Raw genomic sequence first — 27,827 nt, forward strand, 5'->3', positions numbered from 1 at the left:
GTCGCGATGTACAACACGGTGTGGGATATGGACCGCGATGACACGGACTGGAGGGAAGTGATGATGCCCTATTCCACTGAGCTGATATTTTACATTGAGATGGACCCTCCAGGTAGGGAGCTGAAGCCTGCACCCCTGGCAGCGGGTCGGTTGTCCTTTTATTCTGCCGTCTTCCCCGTGCCCGTCTCCTCTCTCTTCCTTGCAGACTTTTCCCGTTTGGAAAACGAGGGAGAAATCTGCAGAGGGAAAACTGGGGGGGGGGGTGGTGAGTGTCTGTAAAAAAAAAAAATCTGCTGTTAAACTTCCCTTAAACTTTCCAGGGACTTGGAACCTGCTGTCTCCTGGGCAAAAGTATTTTAATACTGTTGGGGGGGTTTGGGGGGGGGAGCGGTTCTTTTTTTTGGGGGGGGATTGAGGGAGGGGATGTGGAAATAACTGCGATTTATGGTGCCTTTCAGGTGGTGGAAGGAGGCAGGAGAGTTTCTAGCTGCCCTCCTCACAAGTCTCCTTCTTTTTAAGCTTTTATTGAAAACCGTATATTTTGGCTGTATTCATTTCTAGAGGAGCGTTTTTATTAGCCTCTTCACCTGTGTGCCTTTATGTGCCTGTAACACTTTGATGGTTGTGATTTACCTACATCCATTCAGTTCCAGTTTAATCGCTTTCACAGTCTAAGACCCTTTTCTCTGGAGCTCTCTTCCAGCATTGACAGATGAGGTGTGTTGTCGCTGAGTTTCAGTACTGGGGGTATAATACTCGGGAACAGGCTGGATTCCCTCCCTGGAGACACTGTTACTTTGATAACACTTAATAACGTTGTTCAAAAGGGCTTGATGCAACTTTTCTTTTTCCCCATGGAATGCTAGTGCTGAAAATAGGGAAATGTTTTGTCCCTCGCTTGCATGAAGTTTTTAGATTGGACAGAAAGTTTCTTTTGTGCCTGAAGAGTGCAGGAAGGCTTGCAAGGAGAAGAGGTTGAGCCTTTCTTTGGTACTAAATTAAAGTAAGCTTAAATGGGTGCTGGTGAAACTGTATCTATATCTATAAGAGTCTAACAAGCTAAGATCAAGTGTGGTAATTGAAGGGCTTTTATGTTCTCAGGTCTCTGATCTGTATAGCCAGAAGTTACAGTAAAATATGCATCAAAAATCAGCCTGCAGAGAAACTGATAGCAAATAAGTGCTTCTGAGTGTTGAGTTGAATGCAGCATGTACTGTTAGGACTTCAAAAACGCGCTTCTCAGCCTGTGCTTGAATCATGGCTTGTCTCTCACAAGTGTAGTGTAGTCTCTTTGTTTCAGTGCAGTGAGTTTTGTTGGGTGGGTGTTGGGGTTTTTTTCCCCTCTTTCTGTATGTAGTACTTTAAAAGAGGAGGAGGTGATCATCTTGGGATTTTTGGTTCTCTAGGACCTTATGCTTACTTCCCTTGGTAACTCTGATGCTTTAAAAATTGGACAGGTCTCTCAGGATGCACAATGCTAGCCACTCACTACTCATCAAATTCTTTCAGAGCTGACACTACCTATTTTTAGATGCTACTCCTGAAAGCCTAAGTTCAGTCAAATCTGTTTTCTTTTGCTAGTTTTCAAAGGGTATCGTCCTTGTAAATATTTTTGAGTTTAACTATTCATGAGGTTGGTATTTGTATTTGCTTCTATCAAGTGACTAAAGACTGGAGTTCCATTGTAGATGACTTAAAACAGCTGGTGTGGGGGGTTTCATTGAAAATAAAAGAGAGAGACCCTTGAATGGCTTTAGTTTGAGGAGGCTGCTAGAAGGAGCTGGCCTAATTGAACTGGTCAGAAAAAAACTCTCCAATATTTCTGCAGGAATTTGGCCATGGAGCCCTGTGAAGTTTACATTAAGAAACAGTGTTTCTGTCACTAAGAATGCCTGTATTTCCATAATCGAAGCCCTGTTGTCAGGGATTGAGGCTTTACATGGTCCAGACACCAGTCAGCAAAATTACTTAATGTTGTGTGATGATCCCTGAAGTGTTCAGTAACTTTGTCTTTTGTATTTTTAAACCAGAAAGGCCAGAGCTGGAAAGGGTGCATGGGATGATTCCCCACATGCATGTCCTGATTTCACAGATTGATAACTTTTAAATTACAGGGGGAAGGAGAGGAAAGGGTGATGGAGGTGGTCTGCTTTTTTTTTTTTGTCCTTGTCCAGAGGTGGGGTGGGGAGGAAAAGCATTTTCTGATCTGGGATGATAGGTCATCCCTAAGGGGACTGTGGAGGTATTCATTTGGAAGGCTTAAACATGCCTCGGGATACAGGCGCTGCGTTTGCACCCGCTAACAAACAGAACTCCACTTGGCCTGCTTCCAACAAAAATTTGTGAAGGTTTTCAGTATAGCATTCCCCCACACAGTGACTGGAGTTCCTGAGCAGCTGAATGGTGGCAATATGTTTTCTCAGCAGCACACGGACTAACAATACACGCGAGTGTCCCTGCTGCCAAAGGAGGCAGCGCAGTCTTTTGTTCACGGGACTTGCATGGAGAGATCCCTGGCCGGCCTTTATGCTGCAGGACTGGGCACCGACTGATACTGGGAGCCAAGTGTCTCAAATCACGCATGACTGCTCGTGATTACATTTTAGTGCGTCTAAACTTCAGGCAGAAGACAAAAGCAAGGTGAACATAATGTGCAGTGTCACCCATAACCTCCGAGTCAAGGGTAGGGATACTGTTTCTTGTTAAGGGCCAGTGGACCTTTAATTTATCTTGGCAGGCTGTCTCAATACCCACCTTAGCGTTGCCCAATAATAATGCAGAAATAAAATCCTGTCATGGCAGGCAGCCTGCAGCACAGCCATAGCTTCTGTCAGGCCTCAGTGCACCTGCACCAGCTTATCAGTGTGCTTGTGTTTTCTGTCGAGGGCTGTAGGTGTAAATGGATGCTCAGAGCAGGTCCTAAAGCCTTGCAGCCAGAAGACTTGCTCAAGTTCAAAAAAAGCTGATGGCCTCTCTCACGCAGGAGTTTTTCAACTCCACCAGAAGCAGGGTTGATCAACAAGGGATTGCTAGCTTTCTGCTAGCTTTTAGTCCATCCCAAATGTAGGAGTGGGACAGTTTCCCTAAACAGAACAGCTGAACTAGGGCTTCAGCTCTGCCAGCCTTGAACAGCATGCCTTAGAGCAGTGTGCAACTAATACAGGAGCAGCAGTGGTGACAACCAGCAGGTAGATTCCTCTTACCTAATGTGCTTTCCTTCTGCTTGCATGGCTTTTGGCATCATGAAGTGTACATTGGCATAGTGTAGGATCTAGGTGCAACTAAATAAATTCCAGTGCCTAAAGACAAAACTGGAGCCATCCTTTGCCTATAGCTAATGTAGTAGCTTCTAAACATCCTAATGAGGATTAATTTGGGGTGTTATGGCTATAGCCACAACATATATGCTGGTTCCAGCATTAGGAAGCTGGCTGTCAGGGGTTGACTTGCATGTTTGTTCCTGTTGTGGGTAGTGCTGTCTGAAAAGACAAGGAAATAGGTTACTGGATTGAATTTAGTTTTGATGACCTTTGTGCAGGTCTGAAAAAAAAGTTGTTAGTGCCCCGAGTTAAATTTTTGAACAGAGGGTGCTGAACTGAACAGCAAAAGTTACCAGAGCACCTGAAGTACAGCTGCCTATGTACTAGCTTTTGGTAAGCAGGAGTCAGTAAAGTCTTTTCCTCTCTAGATCTGGGATGTATTATCAGTTGTGTTGATGATAAAGTGTGTAATCACTGAATACATTTTGTCACAGTTGGATGAAAATCAGTAAGAGTGTTCCACTGGGATTTCAGACACAGATGTCAGCCAAGATATTTGGCTCAACTACAAATTAGAGGTTAGTTTTCATGTGTGTGTGTTATGAAGAAAACCACAAGTCTGAAGTAGATTTGCTAGTGCAGAATGGGCTCTCTCTAGTTACAGAACACCTATTCTATGAACAGAATAGGTGTTTGTCCTAAAGGTAGATGCAAACTACCCTTTTTAAGCCTTTTAGGTCTGAGTAAGACCAAGTGCATTTATACTTTGACCCAGCTGTCTTCCCTGCATCATGTGCTGTGATTGACTTTAACAGTGTCATTGCTAGAAATTATTTTACTAATGGAGAGGGGCAGCAATGGTCTATAGGCTACTTAATTTAATCTACTTTGCAAAAGCAGCCCTGCCATTGTATGAATGAGGCAAGGGCTGAAGGGGGAAAGCGTATTTATTCATTATAGTTTGTTTTCTTCTAGTGTATAATTTGACAACCCTTGTTTTAGAGGAGTGATACTAAAGTTGTCATTTGGAAAACAGGGTTCTGCTCTCAAGGGCAATGCTTACTTGTGCCAGTCATGGTGTATCATTATCAGTGTTAAGAGTGGAAACTGAATGGGACTTCTCAGGTGGGGTTTGTGGTATGCTGTAGCCAGATGTGGGTGGACGCTGCATGTCTGTGCCAGAGTAGTTTTCCAGTGGGTGAACAGTTGCAAATGTTAATGGTGTTGTCAGTGGTGTCCTTCAGCTTATCTGAGCTGACTCAAGAAGCTTACCAAAGAAAAGTTGTGGTCTTACACATCTTTTAAAACAAACACCAAAAAACCCCCATAACAAACAAACAAAAAAAGGAAAAGAAAGACAAACAAAAAAGTCCTCAAACTCTAGCTGTACTAATGTACACATGCAATCAAGACAGGAGCACTGTGGCACCATCTTCATTGCAAGTTTAAGTCTTGCTGGAAGTCAGGTTTCAAAAAGCAGATACTGGGAGCTGAGTATTTCCTTGTTACAGAAGGGAAGCTTCTGCGGACAGTTTTTGGATGGAGCCGGGAGTAAATAAGGCTCAGTCACTTGTATCTGCATATCCTGGAAAATGGTTTGGAGTCTCAGCTCCTGTGAGGATAGTGATGTGAAATGATTGTGTGCTGCTCTTGCTACACCTAGATTTCTCTGCTGCTCCTCAACTTTAATGCTTGCTGTAACAATGTTTTTATTTGATCGCATTTTCAGGCTTGCTTTTGCATTCCTCGCGTTTGGTTTTCATTTTGATGGCTCTAACTGTTAACAAATATCACTCATCAGCTTTCAATTAAACACATGAACACCCAAAAAATCATCATTAATATAAAGTGAAACAATGCTTTGCTGGAGTTGGGAGAACCTGCTTTGAAAGCTGGGCATTTATGTGTATCAGGCTTTCAGATGATGTAGAAATCGTCGAGGAGGGAAGGCTTACCGGAGGGAATTGTTCCGTTCTGTAAAGCTGTAGGTTTATGCAAACTAAAACATGGGAGAACATTCTGAGAAGAAACCAAGCCCTTCACCACATAATTGAAGGCAAAACCAGCAAATGTTATTTCTGCAATTGTTGTTCTGAACTGTTTTGTGTATTTCATGATGCCTATACCAAAACTGATTTAGTCCCTACCTTGATTCCTCCTACCTCAGCTGTTTAAAAGACGACTCATCTTGGAGTTTCCTTTGGGAAAGACTGGTTTCTCAAGAAGCAGAGTTCACTTCTGTCTCTGACATTGCCTGCATGGTATCTTATTACAGAATGAAGCTATTTGGGCTTATCTTTGCTCTACAGCTTGGGAAAACAGAGGCATAGCTGGTTATACACATCTGCGCCCAGTACTAAAAGCGGTTGGGTGCCTTACATCATCTCATGTTGGTTGTTTAATGAGTCATTTTTTGGGCAGAGTACTAGAGAACACTGGAAATGGCAGCATAAAGAGCACTTTTATCAGCATTCTGTATGTTTTAAAGCTTAGGCTTTATTATTGTTAAAAAGGCTGTTAACTGTGTTGAAACAGGTTGCTGTAAATCTTGGCCCCATTAAAGCAAGAGGTGTGTTCTAGCTGGATTTTTGGAAAGTCCTTTTGGTGAAGTAGGTTGCTGAGTAATGCTTAAAGAACAGTCCCTGCTCATGTTCTAAATGCCCCTATGGAAATGAGTCAGATTTTCTTTTTTTCCTTCTGCTTTCTATCTCATTTCTTATGACAGGTCAAAAACTGCACAATAGCTAAGTAAGCCAGAATCCACTTCTTGACAAATCTAAACTACAAGTGTAGGAGCTGGTGCTGCGTCCCCAACACTGTGAATGGATGCTGCCTCTTCAGAAGATACTGACCTTCATCTTTGCTATGTCCTCTACTCAACAGACAAAGCTTTTGCAGTGTTTCAGTTAATATATTCCAGTACCTTAAGTTCCTCTGAAGAAAAGTGGCTACATAGAGGGGAATTTTATAAGAATTCATACAGTTCACTTCTAGTGCTCTTTGAAAATGGAGATGAAATACTTTAACTGCTTCAACCTGTGACTGCTTCCAACATTTGCCTGACTGAACTGGAAAAATCTTATTTTAATGATGCTTCTTAGGAATGTTACTTCATCTGATATCAGATATTCCCTGAAGCTCATGCATGGTTGTTTTGGACAGGCTTGAAAAATGTCAGGTTTCTCAGCACAAAAGTTTTGGGGTTTGAGCAAACCAAAAGAAGTCAGCCTGTATCCCCTTCATCTTGTTTGTTCTTTCACTGCTGAATAACTTGAGTTTTGGGCTGATGACACATTGGGGCTCCTGTACTTTAGTTCAGTTTTTGCTTTTCAAACATCAACTCTTCATTTCCTTCTATTAGCTACTGCTTACCATCCATTTCTTTCCTATTCCTTGTGGAGATAAAAACAATAATCCCCAGAGGCTTACTCAGGGTTCTTACATTCTGTAGCCTTATCCTAAGTTTCAGGCTCTCCAGTTCCTAAATTGTAATGCTACAGATGATTATCTTTGCTTCTGGAGGCATTCTTTCCTTCCTTGCATCCCTGCTCTTGAAAAACTCTGAAACCAAAGCTGCTGCAGTGGAGCTACTGAAAATTTGCTGTGATAAAGGCACACAGCTCACTGTTTGGTGGGTGTATTTTTCTTTGAGGGCAGCAGAGCATACACTTCAACTGCACCAGGAATATGTTTTAGAGGTGAAATGGATGAGAGAATCTCTTTGCCATACTGTGTATATGAGTTCTGGTGTCTGTTACAGCCTGAGTTTGTAATTGCAATTAAATTTCCCGGGCTGGCAGTACTCACACTGCATTGCCCTCTGTAGTCATCCTGGGGATACTAAGAGATGGTAGGCCCTCTGAGGATCTTGCTCCCAAGTGTCAAATTATAAGTCTTCCAAGTTTGTGGCATCTTCACTCTGATTCATCTCCTGTCTCTAAAAGTAGTCTCTTGAAGGATACAAAGAAGTTTGAATCAATGAGATGAATGCTTAAGATCCTTTGTTTTGAAAGGCACAGTAGAGTCTCATGGGTCAGTTTTGGGAAAGTGAAGGAAGTTAAATTGCTGCTGTGAAATGGATTTCAGTATATACTTTGGACATCACTGTGCACTTGAATGAGGAGAGTGAATCCATTTCTTTTGTTATACCTTGGATCTCAGCACGAGCAAAGGCTCAGCAATCTGAACCTGGTTAGACAACGTCAGGCATACTCTGCTCAGGGCACTGTGTAGAACTGCATGGGTTAGGACTTCTGCCTTGGTGGAACTTCCTTCAAGCTTCTTGGAAAAGATGCATGACACAAAGTACAGCAGTTTTCCTCTGGGTACTTTGCAACTTTCAAAATCCTCCTAGAGTGTGGATTTGAGCTGCACCTTTCGATCTGCACTTAGATGGCTCTCTGTTAGCATTTTAGGTAGTGTTGAAATGTTTCTACTTTGGCAAACAGAAAATAGTTTGACATAAGCACAAGGGCAGGTACTGTCTGAGGAATAGTTTTACATACTGCTCTGAGCTAGTGGTAAGCTGAAATGAAATGCTGTGTTATTTACAGCTGTGTTTAGTATTATTTCAAGTCGGCTTTTGTGCAGCAAACTTCTCATTAGTGCCAATTATTTTTGTGATTGGGTTCTCCTGTGAGGCTTCTACCTGATGTCTGGATGGGTTGTTAGTCTTTGAAGTACCTGGGGAAAACAGCCTGGGGCTGTTTGTGTTCAAAACTGCTTTTTGCTTGGCTTTGGTGGGTCTCCTGGTCTAGTGTATCACATAGGCCTGACTTCATTCTCCATCTTCCACAGTGGAAAGTTCTTAGATCTCAATCACTGTGCTTATAGTATATTTTCCCTTACTCTTATTCAAAAATCTATCTCCATGTATTTACCACAGTAATTATTTTTTTTGTTATAGCTCTTTGAAGACCCTCCCTGGGGAGGGTTGGACAGCATGCTGTGGTATTTCTTTTGTGAATGCAGATGAGGACCTGCTTTAGTTAATAAGTGAAAAGGACAATCTTCTTACTCCTTATAGTTTGTATTTACTCTACTCTTGTAGACCTTTCATTGAATACTTTCAGCATGGTTATTCTTACCAAACATCTTAGATTTTCATGGAGAATAAAATGTCTGGTGCAGATTTTCATCCAAAGAGCTGGTAGAATCCTGGGTCTTGCTGGCTAGGGCATAAAACTGTTTCTTCCTGAAGTGACTTGATCATGGGATGGTGGATAGTGACAGTCTGAGTGATGAAACATGGCAAAAGTTCTAAAAGATTGTTATTGTTTTGATAGCCAGCTTATTAATAGTGTGCTAATTATGCTTGGCAGGTAAAAGAGCACTTGTCCCTTTTATTCTCCTCATGTTAACTTCGGGACAGTCACTTCAGGCCTTTTGGTGATAGTACCTCTGCTGGTGCTCTTGCTTTGCAGCTGTCACACTATGGTCTGGGTTGAAAGGAAAATTGCTTTGATAGAACAGTGAGAATAATTGGGAAGATGAGGGGTTTGGGCTTTGCAAGCTTCATGCAAAAGCTGAAATGAAGGAGATGCTGTGTTACTTTGTAGTGCAGAAGTCCAAGATTCCAGGGCCATTCATTTAACAAGTATCTTCCATTGTTTCTGTCTCAGCCAGTGAAGTAACGAGCCTTGTGAAGTGCTCCTGAAATGCCCTGAAGAACTCTGAATGTGAGCCAGCCCCATCTTCATGCTGTCATTCATTGTTCTGCAGGTGTCTCATAGCAGATAATCTCTTAACCTGCGCAGTAGCTGTGGATGCTTATGGAGAACAGTGTAGCAGAAGTCGGGCAGACTGTAGGAGGTGAAACAGTGATTGGGAGGTGTGGGAGAGGACTGGATAGCTGAGGGGTTTTCAAGCAAAATAGATCTTTATCAAAAAAAAGCCAATTAATCAAAACTGAAATATTTCTTGAAGGTGTTGGTTTTTATGAAAGTTCATAGAAACACAAGCAAAGCTATAATGGGAGTGTTTGCTTTGGAAGCCTGCCTGGCTGTCTGCCAACTTGTCTGCTGTTTTTTGTAATGAGATATTGAAAGACTTCAATTCTTTGAATATGTTTTGCACTTTGGCATCTTGCCTGCTTTGGGGGAGGAGAGCAAAAATATGAGCATGCCTGAGGTTCTGTGGCCAGCAATAATGTGATCAAGTAGCTTCCTTCTCCGTCCCTTGAGGAGCTCTCAGTCCATGCTAGCTGCCCTTTTGAGGAAGGGCAGCTTCGAAGGGCATTGGCGCTCAGTACTTTGCAAGAGGGGTCTTGGCAAGAGAACTGAGGAGCTGAGATGCAGAGCTGCCAAGATAACTTACCTGCCAGTGGTGGGGAATGAGCTGCTGTCAGCAGGTGCACATGACCCTCCTCTTTGTCAGCTGGAAAATCTGCAGAAGCGTGGTGCTGTGTTGCTCTGCCTCATACACGTAGCACACAGCTCCCCTGAAACTATGTGCAAAAAGCACATAATGCTTTTTTTTCTCCAATGTCTTGAGGGAATCTTACGCAGCAATGACAAGCACAGCACTGTTGAGGGAGGGAAACATTTTGAGGCTTTGCCTTGAAAGTGTTAAAGGTAACACAGAGTAGAATGGAATACAATTAACCAGGTTGGAAAAGACCTTTGAGATCATCAAGTCCAACCTATCACCCAACACCATCTAATCACCTAAACCATGGCACCAAGCACCCATCCAGTCTCTTCTTAAACACCTGCAGTGATGGTGACTCTACCACCTCCCTGGGCAGCCCATTCCAATGGGCAATCACTCTTTCTGGGAAGAACTTTCTCCTCACCTCCAGCCTAAACTTCTGGTGCAGTTTGAGCCTGTGTCCTCCTGTTCTGGTGCTGGTTGCCTGGAAGAAGAGACCAACCCTTACCTGGCTACAACCTCCCTTCAGGTAGTTGTAGAGAGCAATAAGGGCTCGGAGTCTCCTCTTCTCCAGGCTAAGCAATCTCAGCTCCCTCAGCCTCTCCTCATTGGGCTTGTGTTCCAAACCCCTCCCCAGCTTTGTTGCCCTTCTCTGGACACCTTCCAGCAACTCAACATCTTTCCTAAACTGAGGGGCCCAGGACTGGACACAGGACTCAAGGTGTGGCTGAACCAGTGCTGAGTACAGGGGCAGAATGACTTCCCTGCTCTTGCTGGCCACACTCTTCCTGATGCAGGCCAGGATGCCATTGGCCTTCTTGGCCACCTGGGCACACTGCTGGCTCATGTTCATCCTACTATCAACCAGCACCCCCAGGTCCCTTTCTGCCTGGCTGCTCTCCAGCCACTCTGACCCCAGCCTATGGCACTGCATGGGGTTATTGTAGTTAAAGACTGAGGGGATCTTTTTTTCCCTTCTATTTAAAAAATTAAAACTAAAAATACATCAATAACAACCAAAAAAACCCCACCAACAAACCAGCCTGTGCTTTTGTTCCAAGGCCTCATCTATACCTCCAAGGGGAAATCTCTGCCTGTAAGGACTAGGTCATTAAAAAGTTAACATGCAGGCAATCCATGGTTAGGTTTCCATAGTAATGACACTTTCTAGAGCTTTGTGTTACAGTTTGTAGGGCATCTACTGCCTGTCAGGCTTTTTGAAGCTGGATAACTATTTTGGAAGTCTTCTGATGAGGTTTTTTGCTTGTTCACAATGTGGAGAGAGTGTAGATCGAGGGCACCAGAAGGAAGTCTAGCAAACAAGATCATGGAAGTGCTGAGTGACTTAAAATTGACTTTGAGTAGTTGGTAGCTGTGATTATTTGTAACAATAAGGTAGAGTTAAGACTGGATTTAAAGCCACTATGCTTTTAAGTACCTCAGCTGCAGCTCTTGGAAAATACCAGAAGATACACACTCTGGAGCCATTCTTAGACTACGTGGCCTCTGCCTTAAAACTGCACATCATAGTTTAACTGACAGGTTTATCTTGTATGTGAATACTACAGACAGAAGAAACAGGCTACTGGGATTCTTCCTTCACCTCTCCTGAATTAGTGATGTTGAAGACCCTCACACAGTGCTCGGTGGCTCTTGGAACATAGAAACTTGTGAAGTTTCTGATTCCAAATCTGACTGGGAAGAGTGCCTATGTCGTGGAAGTCGTGGTGTGCTTGGAAGTTAAATTCTGGATCCATACAGCCCGCTATTTTCTACGAAGGACCTAAGTTTGAATAAAGAATAAGTGCTGAATATCACTGCCCAGCTTTTCTTGATTTTGGGGGGTGGTTTGGCTTTCGGGGAATCGAGTCAGTTAAAGCTGGAGTAGCCATTTTAAAAAGCAGTTGCAGGCAGTCAAGAAATGATTAGAAAAATTACCTTGGCAAAGCCTGATCAATAGGCTCTGCTCTGTGGTCCTGCACGGCAGCTCTGCGGAGCAGCTCGGCTGAAGCTACCTGCTGGAGCCGCACGGCAGCCTCCGGGCCCTGACGTCAGAACATCCGATTGCGGGCCTGGCCGCATTGGCTGCCGCTGCCTCTGCTCCATCACCAGCTCCTTTTTATTTCCTCCCCCTCCCTTCCTAAGTGACACCGATCTCGGATGGGGATTTAGCTCAAGCGAGGCTGCTCGGGGAAGCTAGAGGAACTAGAACTGCTAAAGGAAGAAAAACCAGAGATGCTCACTAGTGCGTGAGGGAGAGCCAGTCTGTTGTCAGCGCTGTGCCAGGTGGTCACTGAGAGCTGAGCCTGATCTTGGGAATGGATGGGTCCAGCCGAGCTGTTGCCTTCTGGGTTTTGGAAAGGTCTGTGCTGTAAAGCTGTCCTAGAGACATTGTAGGGTTAGAATTCCTGTGTATCTGGTGCTAAGAGAGGAGTTCTTTATTAGAACAGATAGCTCCATTGTGCTGTTAATCACTTGTGATCAATGTTCTTTTCTCTCCCAGGAAAAAGGAGGCAAGAAACCATCAGAATCTTTCACTCTAATCAGAGCTTGTTTTGAGATAAAGTAAGATTGTGCCTCTGGCTAGATCAGAATTGGACCCAGTGACATGGAAAGAAACACGGCTGCTCTTGAAAGCATTTCTGTTGACTTCAAGCCAACCTTATTTTACTGTACTGTGGAATTTTAGCTAACGTTCATCAAGTACAGTGCATGAAACTGTTGGGGGTTTGTTTGTTTCATTTTAAAGACCTCAGACTTTTTAAGGGTTTCTGTAGCTTCTCCTAGAAACATCACAAGATTTTTGTTAGCATGGTGGTTAGTACTATCTAGGCACTAGTGAAAACTACTGTAGAACATCTCTTTTAGCAGCCCACTGGGCCAGTGTTTTGAGAGCGGTTGGGTGGATGCTGTGTGGTTGGCAGCAGACAAAGTACTTCCCTTGTGTCATCGCAGCTCCTGGACTGTGGGATTTATCCTACCTGGGTGCTCGCTTCTCCATTTGTCCAGACTGCAGTCATATCAGGCTGAGAGGGCAGGCAAGAAATGCTGTAGTGGGTGGACATGTTATTCTGCTAGGTGAAGCAAAAGCACAGGCCTGGTTCTGTATCCAGTGCAGGGGAAAATCTATTATGACTCAAAGAGCTCAAAGTATTAAAAGTAAAGAATTAGATCCATAGCTCTCTGGAAACAGGATCCACCCTTGCAAATACTTTTGTATTTTTAAAATGTGCAAGCTATTAAAAAGCATTTTTCAAAAGTCTATTGTGAAAAGAGCTGGCTGCCATGAGTCAGGTTTTACAGGAACTGATCCAAGCCTTATTCTTCTCCCTGGAAGAACTTCCTTCCAATTTTCTCATGCAGAATGGAGTTCTGCAGACAACCCCCCAACCTTATAGTGAGAACTGATACCTATTAAGGGAAAGAAGGGGAAATATCTCACCTGTAGTAAGAGCACCAGACATTACACCAAGCACCCTGTGTCAGTACACCAAACACCCCTTCCTTACCCTGCTGGGCTTTGTTAGCTTGCTTTTCTGTGCCCAGTCCCTTGGAGTGAGTCCTCACAAAGCTGCTAAATAATTCCACGGTATATAAAGGAGCAAGACTTAATCTTACAAGGAGGGCTAGAGAAGTATTCAAGTACTCTAGAGAATACTTGAAAGACTCTTCTGAAAAGCCTCTATTACCATTGTAAAACAGGCTTTTACAGTGAAAAATACCTTGAAGTTTTTGATATGCCCAAGCCTTAACTTGCAAGACCCGGTGAAATAATTGCTGGTGTAGTTTTCTAAGAATTCTCCACACTCTTTCATTTGCTTGTTGATGACTCAGAACCTACAAAAGAGTCTGGAGTAGATCATAACATCTCTAGGTTTTCTGAACTTTGCTTTACTGCCATGTGCAGACACTGATGAAACTCAGAATCACTGTGTCAGTCTTGTTGCTTGCTTAGAGTAATAGAGTGCCACAGCCAAAACGTGAGGTGGGAGGACTTGAAGACCATTCTTATTCAGGAACTTTGAGTAGGGGAGATGGAAGAGCATGTGACACAATCAAGAAAATTCCCTGTACAGATTTAGCCTGGACCTGTGCTCCTCTGACCCCGGAAAGTAGGTTGGGGCTAGGAGCTTCAAGCAAAGCAGGGTTAGGAGTGTGTCTTACTCTCAATGGTGCTTTGTCCAAATACTTAGGTGCTATGCAAACAACTGTGGTTGAGCTAGGAGTAACCAAAGCCTCCTAACCGGGAAGCTACCTCACAGACTCCAAAGGTTTTCACCTTCCTTTTATAACAAGACCTGTTATTGCCTTACTAGGTATGTGCACACCTGAAAGGTCCCAGCTCACCCCATAAAAAGAACCTGTATGGTACGCTTTAATGCTCGGTCCCACAGAATGAATGCTGCTATCTGAATCAGGTGTTTGGTCAGCAACCCCAGGGTGCAAACGTCTGGGTCAAGGTTCAGTTTTAGTTTAGATTGGCTCGATAAAAGTATCTGCTGGCTTGTCTGAGAACAGTGAAGTCACTGTGCTGGATATTCAACATGAAATGATAGTCGGAACTGCAGTTTGGAACACTGTTTTCTCTCTTCTTTCATGTGGGAGGTGTGGCTCAGCGGAGCGCAGATGGATGGTGCCAAGTAGCACACCTCTCAGCGTTAAGCCATTCAGTGCTGGAACTAGACATCAAAATCCTCTTTCTGCTCCTTTTATTTGTATTTCTGCCTGTGCACTTGAATTGTGTGCATCTGAACGATGGCTGTTGTCAGTGTGTCAGGCCTGCTCGCTGATGCTTGTGTAATCTGATGGCTAGGGCACAGGGCTGGGAGCACAGATGTTCAGGATCTGACTTAAAAATGGGCTAGTAGCAATCAATGTGTGTAGCTGCTTTCCTACTCTGAATTCAAATGTGACCTGTCCCTGTAAAACACTGTCTTCTGAAATGCCTGAAAAATGCTCAGTTTCACTGGTGGTGGTCTTGATGAAGCATCCAGGCCCTGCAAAGCAGGGGAGTGCACTCTACACATCCTTCTCGAGCAAAATAGTGTAATGCATTTCTGCTGACAGACAAGCCTCTGCCAATACATGAGCATGCCCATGGCTGCTGAATTACTCCTGATGTAGGACTTACATTTGAGATGAAGATAAAGTTGTTTGAGCAAAACCTGATGAAACAGAGCTTCAGTGTGTTGTGTGACCTGACATTGTGTAACCTGTTCTGAGAACAGAACTAAAAGCTTTGGATTTGGAATGAGGGAATTCTGGGCAGGTATGTACTAGGCCTACAGATGCACAGTTCTGCCCGTCTTTCAATTATTTGTAGCATCCTTTTTCCTGTGGTAAACACTTCAACTATGCAAAGCAGTGCAGGCACTCTGATGTCCCCTTGCCCCTTCCTTTTATCGCCTCATGTTCGGCGGTATTCAGAATCGTAGCTTTTGCTCACAGCAGAAGCCTGAATGACAAATCTAGTATGAAACGTGAACTTTGGAGCTGTGATGGATATAAGCACTGGTCAACCACCACTTCTCTCACTTAGCAGGACTTTTCCCTCTGAAGACAAGTCCATCTTTTTGCTCTTAGAGCTTGGCACAAGGACTGGTGACACCTGAGCAACCGGAGTTCTTCTGTAGTGGTGCACAGTGCTCTCCAGGCTGTGGCTTTCAAACAATACACCTTTGTAACTTGTTTGGAGGTTTAGGTGGTGGTTGTCCTTGCAGTTGTGCCTGAGCCAGCCTTCCTTTTAACAGAACCTCATGTTTCCTCATCCTCCTGCCCATTCTCCTCCCTCAAGCATGTGTTTGGTTTGAGCATTAGGAAATCTGGGATCACAGCGCAGCTGTTGGCCTAAATTGTTGTAAAATTGCAAATTCCATTTACTTAAGGAGCTCGAGATCCAAGGTCAAGGTGCACAATTTCTCTTGCTTTTTCACTGTCATATTTTAGTAGCAATGCAGTTATTTTTTTTTGTCCTGCTTACCTTTTTATTTTAATCTGCTCTTTTTCAGCTCTTCCTCCAAAGCCCCCCAAACCAATGACTCCAGTCAATACGAATGGAATGAAGGACAATTCCAGTTTCTCTCTGCAAGAAGCAGAGTGGTACTGGGGGGACATCTCAAGGTATGCAGTGTTACTAGAATGTATTAATATTTTTCAATAATAGATGTCAGTCATTTAAAATAGAACAAACTTATTAGAATGAAAGAACAGGCCTGTTTCAGGCAGCATTGTAGAGGATGGAAATGCTTCAGGGCTATTCTTGACACAGCACTTAAATAAGAGTCTTCAGCTGGATCATAGAATCATAGAATCAATAAGGTTGGAAAAGACCTTAGAGATCATCAAGTCCAACCTGTCAGCCAACGCCTCATGACTACTAAACCATGGCTTCAAGGGCCACATCCAATCCTTTTTTGAACACCCCCAGGGATGGTGACTCCATCACCTCCCTGGGCAGCACATTCCAGTGGCCAATCACTCTTTCTGGGAAGAACTTTCTCCTCACCTCAAGTCTAAACTTCCCCTGGTGCAGCTTGAGACTGTGTCCTCTGGTGCTGGTTGCCTGGGAGAAGAGACCAACCCCCACCTGGCTACAGCCTCCCTTCAGGTTGCAATAAGGAGCAATGAGGTCTCCCCTGAGCCTCCTCTTCTGCAGGCTAAACAATCCCAGCTCCCTCAGCCTCTCCTCCAGGACTTGTGTTTAAATTGTCTCTGCTCTGGTGCATATATTGCCAGTCTTGGTGACCATTATTTCAGGTTTCTCCATTTTTCCAGATACACAAGGTCTTTAACAGGAGAGAAAATTATCTAGCTCAAAAGAAAAAATGCTTCTGAATGCACTAGCTAATAAGGTTTTGTTAAGCCTACAACATTGGGATGCATGCAGCTCAGCAAAATTTCAGTAGGAGGTTCAGAATGAAAGGAGTTGCATTCTTGCTTTTGGTTTCTTTCACATTTGGTTAAAATTGTATCTGTATTAATTTCTATTACATGGTGGTATAAATATAGCTCTTACAAATGCTAACCCTCACCAGCTTTGCTGAGCAGATGCTACAGACATAACAAATTCATTTTTACCTCTTAAGAAAACCCTTTTCTATGTGCTTGAGAAAATAGGTGGCTTGGGTAAGGTTCAGAAAATGAAGTGCCAGTTAATATACACTTAATTGCATCAAGGAACCACAGTATCCAGTCATCTCTTTGCCTCTTAAGGCACTTCTGAGAAGTCTAGCATTTGGAACTGTAGGGGGAAACATGAGCTTGGGAGTATGTGCAGGAGTTGCTCAGACTTGTGCACACAATGCTTGGAAACACTTTGTCAGATCGAGGCGTGAAAAACTCCTTTGCCACAATGGTTCATTGAAGATCGAAGAAGGGAAGTAAAGTTTCATATCTTTATTGTGCCACCCTTATCTTTATAAAGCAAACTCATATAAATCTTGCTTTTGAAGGGCCTTGGCAGCAATGTTTTTCTGTTAATTCGAGCTGGAGGCAGCGTGGTAAAACCTGATCACAAAACCCACTGGGCAATGTTTGTTTAAAACTGCTTGGTAGGCAGTCATGAGGTCTGTGGTGGCAGGTTGGGCTTGATGGTCTTGGAGGTCTCTTCCAACCTTGGTGATTCTGTGATTCTATATTAGTATGAGTTTATTGGCTGTGGATTTATTCCTCAACTACTAGCACACGTGATGGCATGAGCTAATGCAGTACAAATCACGCTGAAGTGGCTTTATTAGGTTAAAATGTGGCACGCACATGTAAAGATGGAGTTGTTTATGACCCTAATTTGACACCCAGTAGGTATGGGCTGCATCAAGCTGTCAGGGCAGGAGCTGTCTTCTTCAGTCAAGAATTTGTGCTGAAAATTTTGACCCAGGCTCCAGGGTGCAACTCACAGGCATAAACCCAGGGCCTTAGATCATATCTATCTGTTCAGAAAGAAGGCCATTTGAGTTAAGCAGGTCCAATCCGATCAGAGGGCTGGAGCACCTCTCCTGTGAGGACAGACTGAAGGAGTTGGGGCTGTTCAGTCTGGAGAAGAGAAGGCTCCGAGGTGACCTAATTGTGGCCTTCCAGTATCTGAAGGGGGCCTACAAGGAGGCTGGGGAGGGACTTCTCAGGATCTCAGGTAGTGATAGGACTAGGGGGAATGGAGTGAAGCTGGAGGTTGGGAGATTCAGACTGGACGTGAGGAGGAAGTTCTTCACCATGAGAGTGGTGAAGCCCTGGAATGGGTTGTCCAGGGAGGTGGTTGAGGCCCCATCCCTGGAGGTGTTTAAGACCAGGCTGGATGAGGCTCTGGCCAGCTTGATCTAGTACAGGGTGTCCCTGCCTATGGCAGGGGGGTTGGAACTAGATGATCCTTGTGGTCCCTTCCAACCCTGACTGATACTATGAATCTGTAAAACGTTCTGAGGGGAGTGAGCAGATATGCACGTGATGCTTAACAGGACTCTGTCTGTCTTACTAAGAATGGTTTTCAGGTAGCTAAATCAAAACCCAGGGCCATTTCATAGCAATGCTTTTGCACCTTGGTACTTGAACAAAAAAGCTGCTGTTGATTTTTCTGTGTAAGATTCACGTCGGCTTCCTACCTCGCTCAGATAACGTCGAGGCTACCTGATTAAGTTATATTTTCCAAATGATTGTATTAAAAAGTGCTTCATGCTTCTGAGAACCTGTGAGGGAGCTGTTACAAAGTGAGATATGCAATCTGGGTGAAATGGTCAAACCTGGCAAGACCCTTAACTCTTGAGCTGAAATAATTAATGCTTATAGGTACTCGGTTTGAATAAAAGATGGGTTTTTGACGTAGCTTAGGGCTCTGGATTGAGTATCCTTTTTCTTGGGTGGTAAAGAAGGAAAAGTTGCAGTGAAGCTAGCAAGGTTGTAGTGATTTAAAACTGCTGTAAATAAGATCAGAGTTAAGCCAATAATGAGTCTCTTGAGACTAAAACTGTGCTAAACTCCAGACACCTTTGAGCTGTGATGTTAGAGACCATTTCTTAAGGTCAGGATTGGTTTCTCAAAGGGCACCTGTTTCCAGGGTGGACTTAAAATCCTGAGCAGATTACAGGGAAAGGATGTAAACAGACCCAGCTACTGTTGCTTAAAGAGATCTTTATTTTTTTTTTCCCCTGAGTGATATCTGACTGCAGCTATATTCTAGTACAACTGTACGAGTTCAGATTTGCTTTACATGTCCTAAAAGACAGCAGAGCCTGGGTGTGAAAGACTTCCTCGTACTTTGAGGATGGAACTCCTTATGCACGCTGGTGTTACTGGCTCCAAACTTGACACCTGTGGCAAAGGTGGCCATGTCCTTAACTCTTCTATTTTTGCCTTCCACTCTGTTCTCCAGGGAAGAAGTAAATGACAAACTACGAGACATGCCCGACGGAACCTTCCTGGTGCGCGATGCATCAACCAAGATGCAGGGGGACTACACTCTGACGTTACGGTAAGCACCGAGCAGCTGTAGCCCAGCAAACCCCAGAGCAGGTAGTTACTTTACCAGTGTAAAGCTGACATGGGTCAAGTTGAGAGAGGTTCCTAAAGGTACTGTAGATCACAGAATGGGCGAATAAATCATTTTGAGAGTTGGTCCTGTCCTTTGCTAAACACTGCTGTGAGGATCTCCGTGTAGGTTAGGTAGCACTGGGGGAGGAAAGCCACTCGGTGGTGCTTCATAGTTTCAGAACTTCTAAGGTGAAAGGTACTCACAAACTAGGGCTTTGAATAATGGGAGCGTGCTGAATGTCTTGTTAGTGGGCAGCTCTGGAGAACTGAACACAGTGTCTTTGTGAAAAGTGTGTCTTGTGCCTTCTGATCTAAACTTTAGGAAATACTGAATTGCAGCAACATTTCTTCATTAAAATTGTCTGCAAGTGGCAGACTTCCCAGAGCTGCCCCAGCCCTGTCTGCTGCAGTTAGGCAGTAGATCTCATGTGATTAGCTGCTGGTGACTTGCCCAGCCTGTCCAGCCACTTACCTCTGCCAGGCTCCCAAGATTGGTTGTTAAGAGGCGAGTGGGTGAGGTGCATAAGCTACTGCCTCATAGCCCAGCTTCAGGATTTACTGTGATATGGTAGGTATTTGATCTTGCCATTAAATTCTATTGTCTTAATGGCGGGTTTGACCCCAAGGGGGTAGTTTCAATTCTGCTTTAACTTCTGCCTTGAAGTTGATGGCTTATGCACTATGCTTTGGTTATTTTGATGAATGCAGATGTCTTTAGGAACAAAATTGAGAGTGCAGGAAGGATAGGATATTGTCTAAACAGTCTGTTGGTGAAAAAAAGGAAGAAGTAAGCACTGTATTTGTGCAAACTGCTAGAATGTATAGATCTGGATAATGTAAAGTCCTGAACTTACACCCATCTTGCAATCCTGAAAGGATTCTTCTTGTTTAGGTTTCTGTATCCTGTATGAGCATCCATAACTCAAGAGACTTGTTAATCAGTGTATAAATGTATACTCAGTTGTATACCATTACTTGACCCCAAACTGCAGGAAATTGAGGGTTTGGGTTTTCATATGGCTACTTTGTTCAGCCTTCAGCATCCTCTCTTTCCCTTGCAAAGCTTCTGGCAAAGCTGGCACTGAAACACTGCAAGCTGGCTCCAGAATGAATGCAAAGGAAGAGATTTGCTTTGGGCTTTGCTCCTGTTCAAATATTATCTGATGAGAATTCTGTGTGTACTGACTCAAACCTCCCTAGTATCTGCTTGGCAGTAAGGAATGGCTCTGCAGGTGTCCAGTGTCAAAGCCACTCGCCGCTTTAGCCGCCTTGGAGTTGAAGGAGGGATGGGAGGCACACAGCAAAACCTCTCAATGGCTGTTCCGCTTTGCAGGAAGGGTGGCAACAATAAACTGATAAAGATCTATCACCGGGATGGAAAATATGGCTTCTCTGATCCACTGACATTCAATTCGGTTGTGGAGCTGATCAACCACTACCGCAACGAGTCTCTGGCTCAGTATAACCCAAAGCTCGATGTCAAGTTGATGTACCCAGTGTCCCGGTACCAGCAGGTAAGATCCTCCGTTGGACACCAAGAGCTGTTAGCTTAGACAAGAATGAAGTTGTTAGGAACTTCTTCCTAACATCCAGCCTAAACTTCCCCTGGCACAGCTTGAGACTGTGTCCTCTTGTTCTGGTGCTGGCTGCCTGGGAGAAGAGACCAGCCCCCACCTGACTACAACCTCCCTTCAGGTAGTTGTAGACAGTAATAAGGTCTCCCCTGAGCCTCCTCTTCTCCAGGCTAAGCAACCCCAGCTCCCTCAGCCTCTCCTCACAGGGCTGTGCTCCAAACCCCTCCCCAGCTTCGTTGCCCTTCTCTGGACACATTCCAGCAACTCAACATCTTTCCTAAACTGAGGAGCCCAGACCTGGACACAGGACTCAAGGTGTGGCCTAACCAGTGCTGAGTACAGGGGCACAATGACTTCCCTGCTCCTGCTGGCCACACTATTCCTGATGCAGGCCAGGATGCCATTGGCCTTCTTGGCCACCTGGGCACACTGCTGGCTCATGTTCAGCCTACTATCAACCAGTACCCCCAGGTCCCTTTCTGCCTGGCTGCTCTCCAGCCACTCTGACCCCAGCCTGTAGCACTGCATGGGGCTGTTGTGGCCAATGTGTAGAACCCAGCACTTAGATGTGTTCAATCTCATGCCCTTGGACAAACTGATCTTCCAAATTGTCTACCTGTTTAAGCTTCTTCATTTTATGAAGCTTCCAGTCTGTGTCTGGAGCAGTCCATTAGAGAAGTGAAACCTGGTGTACATCAGACTTGAACTTGTCTGAGAAGCTTTTGTTTATCCCCTTGGATCCTTGTGGGCACTGTTGTAGGCAGCATTGTCCTTGAAGCACATGCAAGCCCTGTACTCTTTTTAGGTTGTATTCAGTAGCCTGAGACACTGTCCTGCATTAAGGGAAAAACAAATACTGCAGAGTTGGGGTTTTTTTTGAAGATAAAAATATTCTGATCTCTAATTTCATATTCCAAGCAATTCACTTCTTCCTTTCTCCAGTTAGGGATGGGATAGCAGTGCTGGATCTAAGGTGGAGTGTTTTGGAAGCTTGGTGTTTGGGCATGGCTTTTGGTGTCCCCTGCCTCCAGTTCCTACTGTCTGTAAACAGAACTTGTTGGATGGAGGGAGGGAGGGAGATTTTAACACAGTGCTTGTGCTCTGTAGAAGCCTGATGGCAGAAATTATGCTAGTAGCTGTAAAATGCAAATGTGCATCAGTGGACAAATGAATACTCTTAAGGAAAAGCTGCTTTGCTGGATGACTTAACAGCTTTCTGTATGTGCAGGACCAGTTGGTGAAAGAAGATAATATAGATGCAGTAGGTAAAAAGCTTCAAGAATACCATGCTCAGTATCAGGAAAAGAGTAAGGAGTATGACAAGTTGTATGAAGAATATACCAGAACATCACAGGTTGGTTCTGCTTTCTCTGTCTTTGAGTCTACTTCTTGTTGCTTAAGAAGAAAACTATTAACTTGTTATGGCTAACTAAGGCAGTTCCAAGAAGTCATAAAATACAAGGAGAACAACTTAGGAAATGGTGGAATAGAGCAAGATGTTTTCAGAGTTGATGGAAGCAGTGCATATGACTTGTCACTTGGAGTTATGGAGTGGGGCAAGGAAGAAAGGAGCTGAGCTTGCTAGGATAAGGTAGAACAGTGAAGATGGCCATCTCCTACAAGCTCTGCGCTGCAGGCTCCTTCTATGGCTGCTGAGTATTTCCAGCTGCTATGTGCTGCAGTGAGAGTTGTAGAGGGGTTTGCCCAGGTTTTTCACAGTCATGTTCAAATCAGATACCAGATATTACGAGCTAAGGAAGTATGAACACAGTATTTGGACTGCTTTCTATAAAATAAGATAATTCATATATGGGGAGGAGGTTTGCTGGCAGGCATCCTGCAAGCTAAGATGGAAAATATGACTAAAATATTTGAGGGGTTTGCAGCCTAACAGCAGCATGTGGAAGAGGAGGGCAGACTTACAGGGAGCAAGCCTTGCCTGTACTTCCTTGTCTCAGACATTTGCTTAAACTTAAATCTGATTAATCACATCTTGACCTGTGGGGTAGGAAAGTTCATCTCCTCGGTCAGCTTGGGGAGCATAAGGCTTTTATTGCCATCTGTATCATGAAGAAATCAAGGACTCTTTCTTCACATAGGAAATTCAGATGAAGAGGACAGCAATTGAAGCATTTAATGAAACCATTAAGATATTTGAGGAGCAGTGCCACTCACAGGAGCGCTACAGCAAAGAGTACATCGAGCGCTTTCGCAGGGAGGGGAACGACAAGGAGATTGAACGGTAGGTAGGCTCTCGAGTTGTGTTTGCACAGAAGGGGAGGCTGGTGGCCACGTGGACACCCCCATGAAATTGTTTTATGTAGTTTTGCATAATATGTACCACTTTGTAAACTCAGTATTCTCTCTGAGACCTTCCCCCAAGGTGTCTGAACCGTAGAATCAATAAGGTTGGAAAAGACCTCAAAGGTCATCAAGTGCAACCTGCACCCAAGACCTCATGACTGCTAAACCCTGGCACCAAGTGCCATGTCCAGTCCCCTCTTGAACACCTCCAGGGATGGTGACTCCACCACCTCCCTGCGCAGCACATTCCAATGGCCAATTACTCTTTCAGTGAAGAACTTGCTCCTCACCTTGAGCCTGAACTTCCCCTGGCTCAGTTTGAGACTGTGTCCTGTTGTTCTGGTGCTGGTTGCCTGGGAGAAGAGACCAACCCCCTCCTGGCTACAACCTCCCTTCAGGTAGTTGTAGGCAGCAAGAAGGTCTCCCCTGAGCCTCCTCTTCTCCAGGCTAAACAATCCCAGCTCCCTCAGCCTCCCCTCACAGGGCTGTGCTTGAGGTCTCTCCCCAGCCTCGTTGCCCTTCTCTGGACACATTCAAGAGTCTCAATGTCCTTCTTCAACTGAGGGGCCCAGAACTGGACATGGTACTCAAGGTGTGGCCTAACCAGTGCTGAGTACAGGGGCACAATGACTTCCCTGCTCCTGCTGGCCACACTATTCTTGATGCAGGCCAGGATGCCACTGGTCTTCTTGGCCACCTGGGCACACTGCTGGCTCATGGTCAGCCCACTATCAACCATGGAGGTGGTCCAAGGGAGGAGCTGCTGTTACAGTAGTTACTGTGGTACTCTTTTCTAAGTGCTACTGAGAAGGTTCAGTCCTTCTAAGCTGGTTTGACCTCCCCTCCATTATTCCACTTGTTTTCAGGATAATGATGAACTATGAAAAGCTAAAATCACGTCTGGGTGAGATCCACGACAGTAAAATGCGCCTGGAACAAGATTTGAAGAAGCAGGCTCTGGACAACAGGGAGACTGATAAGAAAATGAATAGTATCAAGCCTGACCTAATTCAGCTCCGCAAAATCAGAGATCAGTATCTTGTGTAAGTAAGCCTGACCTGTGCCTCAGAACAGTGGCTCTGATGCACCTGATTAATGATTGTTTCCATCAGGGTAATGAGACCTACATTATTTTCATAATCAAAGTTCTGTAAGTGTTAAGGTGCTGCATTCCAGCATGGAATGCCTGGGTAGTTGGTTGGACTCCTCGTGTCTCCATCACTGAGTCTGCCACAACTTAGGTGCATGGTCTGCAACTACTGTAAATAAAGCACTTCAGATAAATGAGTTGTAGGCAAAGGCTGTGTCAGCTAATGAAACAGACGTTAGTACTTTTTGTCCTAGGTGTGGCAGATGTTGCTTGTACCCCACACTTGATTCCTGACACCTCTGTTATCCAGCTCCTAACGTCCTTGGGCTGGACCCAGTGCACCAGGAGTCTGGCAGAAGACAGAAGGGAACACACTGTCCCAGAAGGTGATGTTAGGAGGTTAAAAGCCAGTGGCAATGCGACTTTTGTTTTCCCAAGAGAAACAGGCTGCTGTCACAATTAGTATTCTGCTTCTTTTGTGGACTGCACCATGCAGAGTCAGGACCCATTCCTCAGGCTCTTTTTTTTTTCACTGTGTCCACTAACAGAGGCATCTCAGAAGATGGTGCAGGGAAGTGTTCTTACAGGATCTTTCTACAGCTTTTTCTACTGGAGAACGAACTAAGCTCCGGAGTGTCTCTTTGTGGGACCTTGTGTCTGAGCTTTAGCTTGCTCGGTATGAAAACTCTGAAGTAATGTATTAATGCTTTCTTCTTCTGGCAGATGGCTCAATCACAAAGGAGTGAGACAGAAGAGAATAAATGACTGGCTGGGGATCAAAAATGAAAATATTGATGAGTAAGTGCTACTCTGCATGGTGTTTTACTGAGAAGTGTTCCATTAATAAGTGGGGTTTTTTTCCTCTGGTGAGGGTTGGTAATACAAAACACCAGTTTCTGAGTAAAGAACTGTAGAAAAAGGGGGGAAATCTCTAAGGCCAGTAATTCTGCTGAAGAATTTAGGATTGAATGAAATTGGAACAATTATATTCTGAACCAAAGCCCTTAATACTTGTCCATTAGGAGTCTGACCTTCCAGTCTGGGTGTGTTTCTGGTGTTTCTTTGAATCCCTGCAAAAATAAATCACTCTGCTTATTAACTCCTCTACCAGCTTCTGGCGAAGTTAATACATTTATCCTCTCTTTCAGCACATACTTCATGAATGAAGAAGATGAAAACCTGCCACACCATGATGAGAAAACTTGGTTTGTTGGGGATCTCAACCGTATCCAGGCGGAAGACTTGCTCTGTGGGAAACCCGATGGAGCATTTTTAATCCGCGAGAGCAGCAAGAAAGGATGTTATGCTTGTTCTGTGGTGTAAGTATTTTCCTCTCTTTGTTCTAACTACTCAATTCATAAGATCTTTCTTCTGCAGAACAATAGCCAGGCTCAGCCTAGCCTCAGCCTACCCAGTGGAACGTGTTGCATGTTTGCAGGAAGACAAGTCACGGTAGAAGCTCTGTCGCTATGAGTGTGCAGTCGCTCTGGTCCTCACAGTCCCTTCAGTCACCGTGGTAGTTAGCATAAAATTCTGAAGTGTCCCAGTAGTCATAAGGAAATGAAGGCCAAATTCTCCCATTCTTCCCTGCCAAGGAACACATGGGAAGAAGTAAAACGGGGCTGTGAAGCTGTAAGGTCTTCTGTTCTCGTTTTTCAGACATGCCTAATTCTAGATGGCTTCTATTGTATGTTTAAGGTAACAGAGATGCTTCAGAGGAGATGTTCCTTGCCAGCAGTGGGGTTTGACATTCACACAGCCTTGCATTGATTTCTTGTATTTCACTTCATATTATGCTGGTGTAATGGAGGTCAGAAACAGCCTTGATTCCATTATCTAAAAATCCTTCAAGCCTGTTCTGGAGTGCAGAATGGCTTTCACTGATTTATTTCACATGAGGTTAATTGCTTCTGAAAGTAAGTCTGAGGAATGAATATGTGAAGGTATATTGCCTCGAGGCGACTGACGAGTGTAGTACCTGCCATGTTCAAAATGCTGTTTATCACAGTCACTGAAGTGATGGGTTCATCAGATACTTTTGGTTAGTGTCACACTACAAGCTAGCAAAGGAATGGCATGAAGTAACCTTGTTCCTACATGTGACCTGGATTGGAAGGGGCTCCGCTGCAGGGATTACATAATACTCAATCTTTCTGGCAGAGGAGTGTTTCTAGCAGCTTTGGAAATACTGTTGCAGTAACTGCTTTGCCAAGTTAGGAACTCAGTCGCTATGACTTCAGATAATGAACCATCTTGAGCTCCTGCCATGCTCAAGATTGCAACACTATCCCTCCAAGTGCATTCTTCAATTCATGAAATAGGCTGTAGAGTTGGTGGGGGTCGGTGGCTTTGCTTGCTAGAAAGCTTTCCAGTTCAGGTGAGCACACAGTCGTTGCTGACTTCAGGTGTCTATCTTCATGGTTAAGCTCTCGACTTGCCCCCCCCAAGAATAATTTGGAGAACAATGCAGGAGGGAAATCTGCTGGGCTAGAAGAGGCCTCTTCTGTGGATTGTTATGCAAGAGTGTTTAATCACATGCCCTGAAGCAGCGATTCTTCACAGAGTGTATAAATCTCTGCTTGCATCTACTGGGTCCTCCATTATGTCATTTAGTGACTGGCAGAGCTTCTGCCTCAGTTAACTGTTAACAGACTGTCGCTTTGGGGTTGTTCTTTGACATGCTCCCGTTTCCTTTCCTTGCAGAGCTGATGGAGAAGTGAAACACTGTGTGATCTACAGCACTCCGAGAGGTTACGGGTTTGCAGAACCATATAACCTGTACAGCACACTTAAAGATTTGGTTCTTCATTACCAGCAGACATCCCTTGTCCAACACAATGATTCCCTAAATGTCAGGCTTGCCTATCCTGTCTACGCACAGATGCCCCCCTCTCTCTGCAGATAAATTTGGAGGAGGAGGAAAGTGTTGGCTATCTTGGATTCTTTTCTACAGTTTTTACTAGAACTTGGAGGGCATTCTTTCTCCTTAGACTGCTTGTTTTGCACAAGAAGAGATTCTGTGAATGTGAATCAAAAAGAGGCCTAGCAGCAACAAGATGACAACGTGGGTGTAGGTGTCCTGGTGCTACTTTTAAAGGCTCAGCTGTGCTTTTACACTGATACTTGTGTTTCCTTATGAGGGGAATAAACTCAACACAACAACGTACAAAAGAAAAATTACTGGAAGCAAAACATCGTTTTATGGAGATAATTTTTTGCCAGGCACCTTCAGTGGAACTTCTAATTGGATTTTGTTTTCTCTTGTTCTTGTAGAGACGATTCGAAGCCTCGCTTTGAGGCATCGGTAATGTCTTTCAGTCTTAAACTCCCGAGAAACTAGCAGGGGGGGGAAAACTCTACCACAGCAATTCTTCTCTGTTAATTTTAGCAGCTTCACTGCAATTCAGCTGAACTTCCAAAAGAGAGCTTGTCTTGAGGTAGCGTGGAATTTGGTGAGAAGACCAAAGGAATTACGGGAAAGCTTCAGGTTTTTATTTAAGTTGGGGGGGGGGGGGGGGGGGGGGGGGGGGAAGTAATGCTTGTAAAGAAAAGTTGCTTTATTTTTTGTCAACAGTAACAAAGTTTTGGTTTCGGTGGCATTACAGGTCTTCACTTCAAGGAAATGTTTCGAACCAAACTGAACACACCAAAACTTTGTTTGTTGCTAGATTGAGCACTTACAGGGAAGGTTGCGTCAGCATCCGCACGTAC

The 27,827-nt window shown here is 44.3% G+C and overlaps 1 protein-coding gene across 1 annotated transcript; it reads left to right on the plus strand.

The window, feature by feature from the left end:
- On the plus strand, positions 1-27,271 carry PIK3R3 (phosphoinositide-3-kinase regulatory subunit 3). The gene is made up of 10 exons (XM_009901978.2): positions 1-112; positions 15,638-15,749; positions 18,991-19,089; positions 20,482-20,662; positions 21,951-22,076; positions 22,822-22,964; positions 23,893-24,069; positions 24,840-24,914; positions 25,265-25,435; positions 26,820-27,271. The coding sequence occupies exons 1-10, from the start codon at positions 7-9 to the stop codon at positions 27,019-27,021; spliced, it is 1,392 nt and encodes a 463-aa protein (XP_009900280.1). The 5' UTR covers positions 1-6; the 3' UTR covers positions 27,022-27,271.
- The last annotated feature ends 556 nt before the right edge of the window (positions 27,272-27,827 follow it).

This window comes from Dryobates pubescens, chromosome 11 (genome assembly GCF_014839835.1).
Source record: "Dryobates pubescens isolate bDryPub1 chromosome 11, bDryPub1.pri, whole genome shotgun sequence".
NCBI classification, from domain to species: Eukaryota; Metazoa; Chordata; class Aves; order Piciformes; family Picidae; genus Dryobates; species Dryobates pubescens.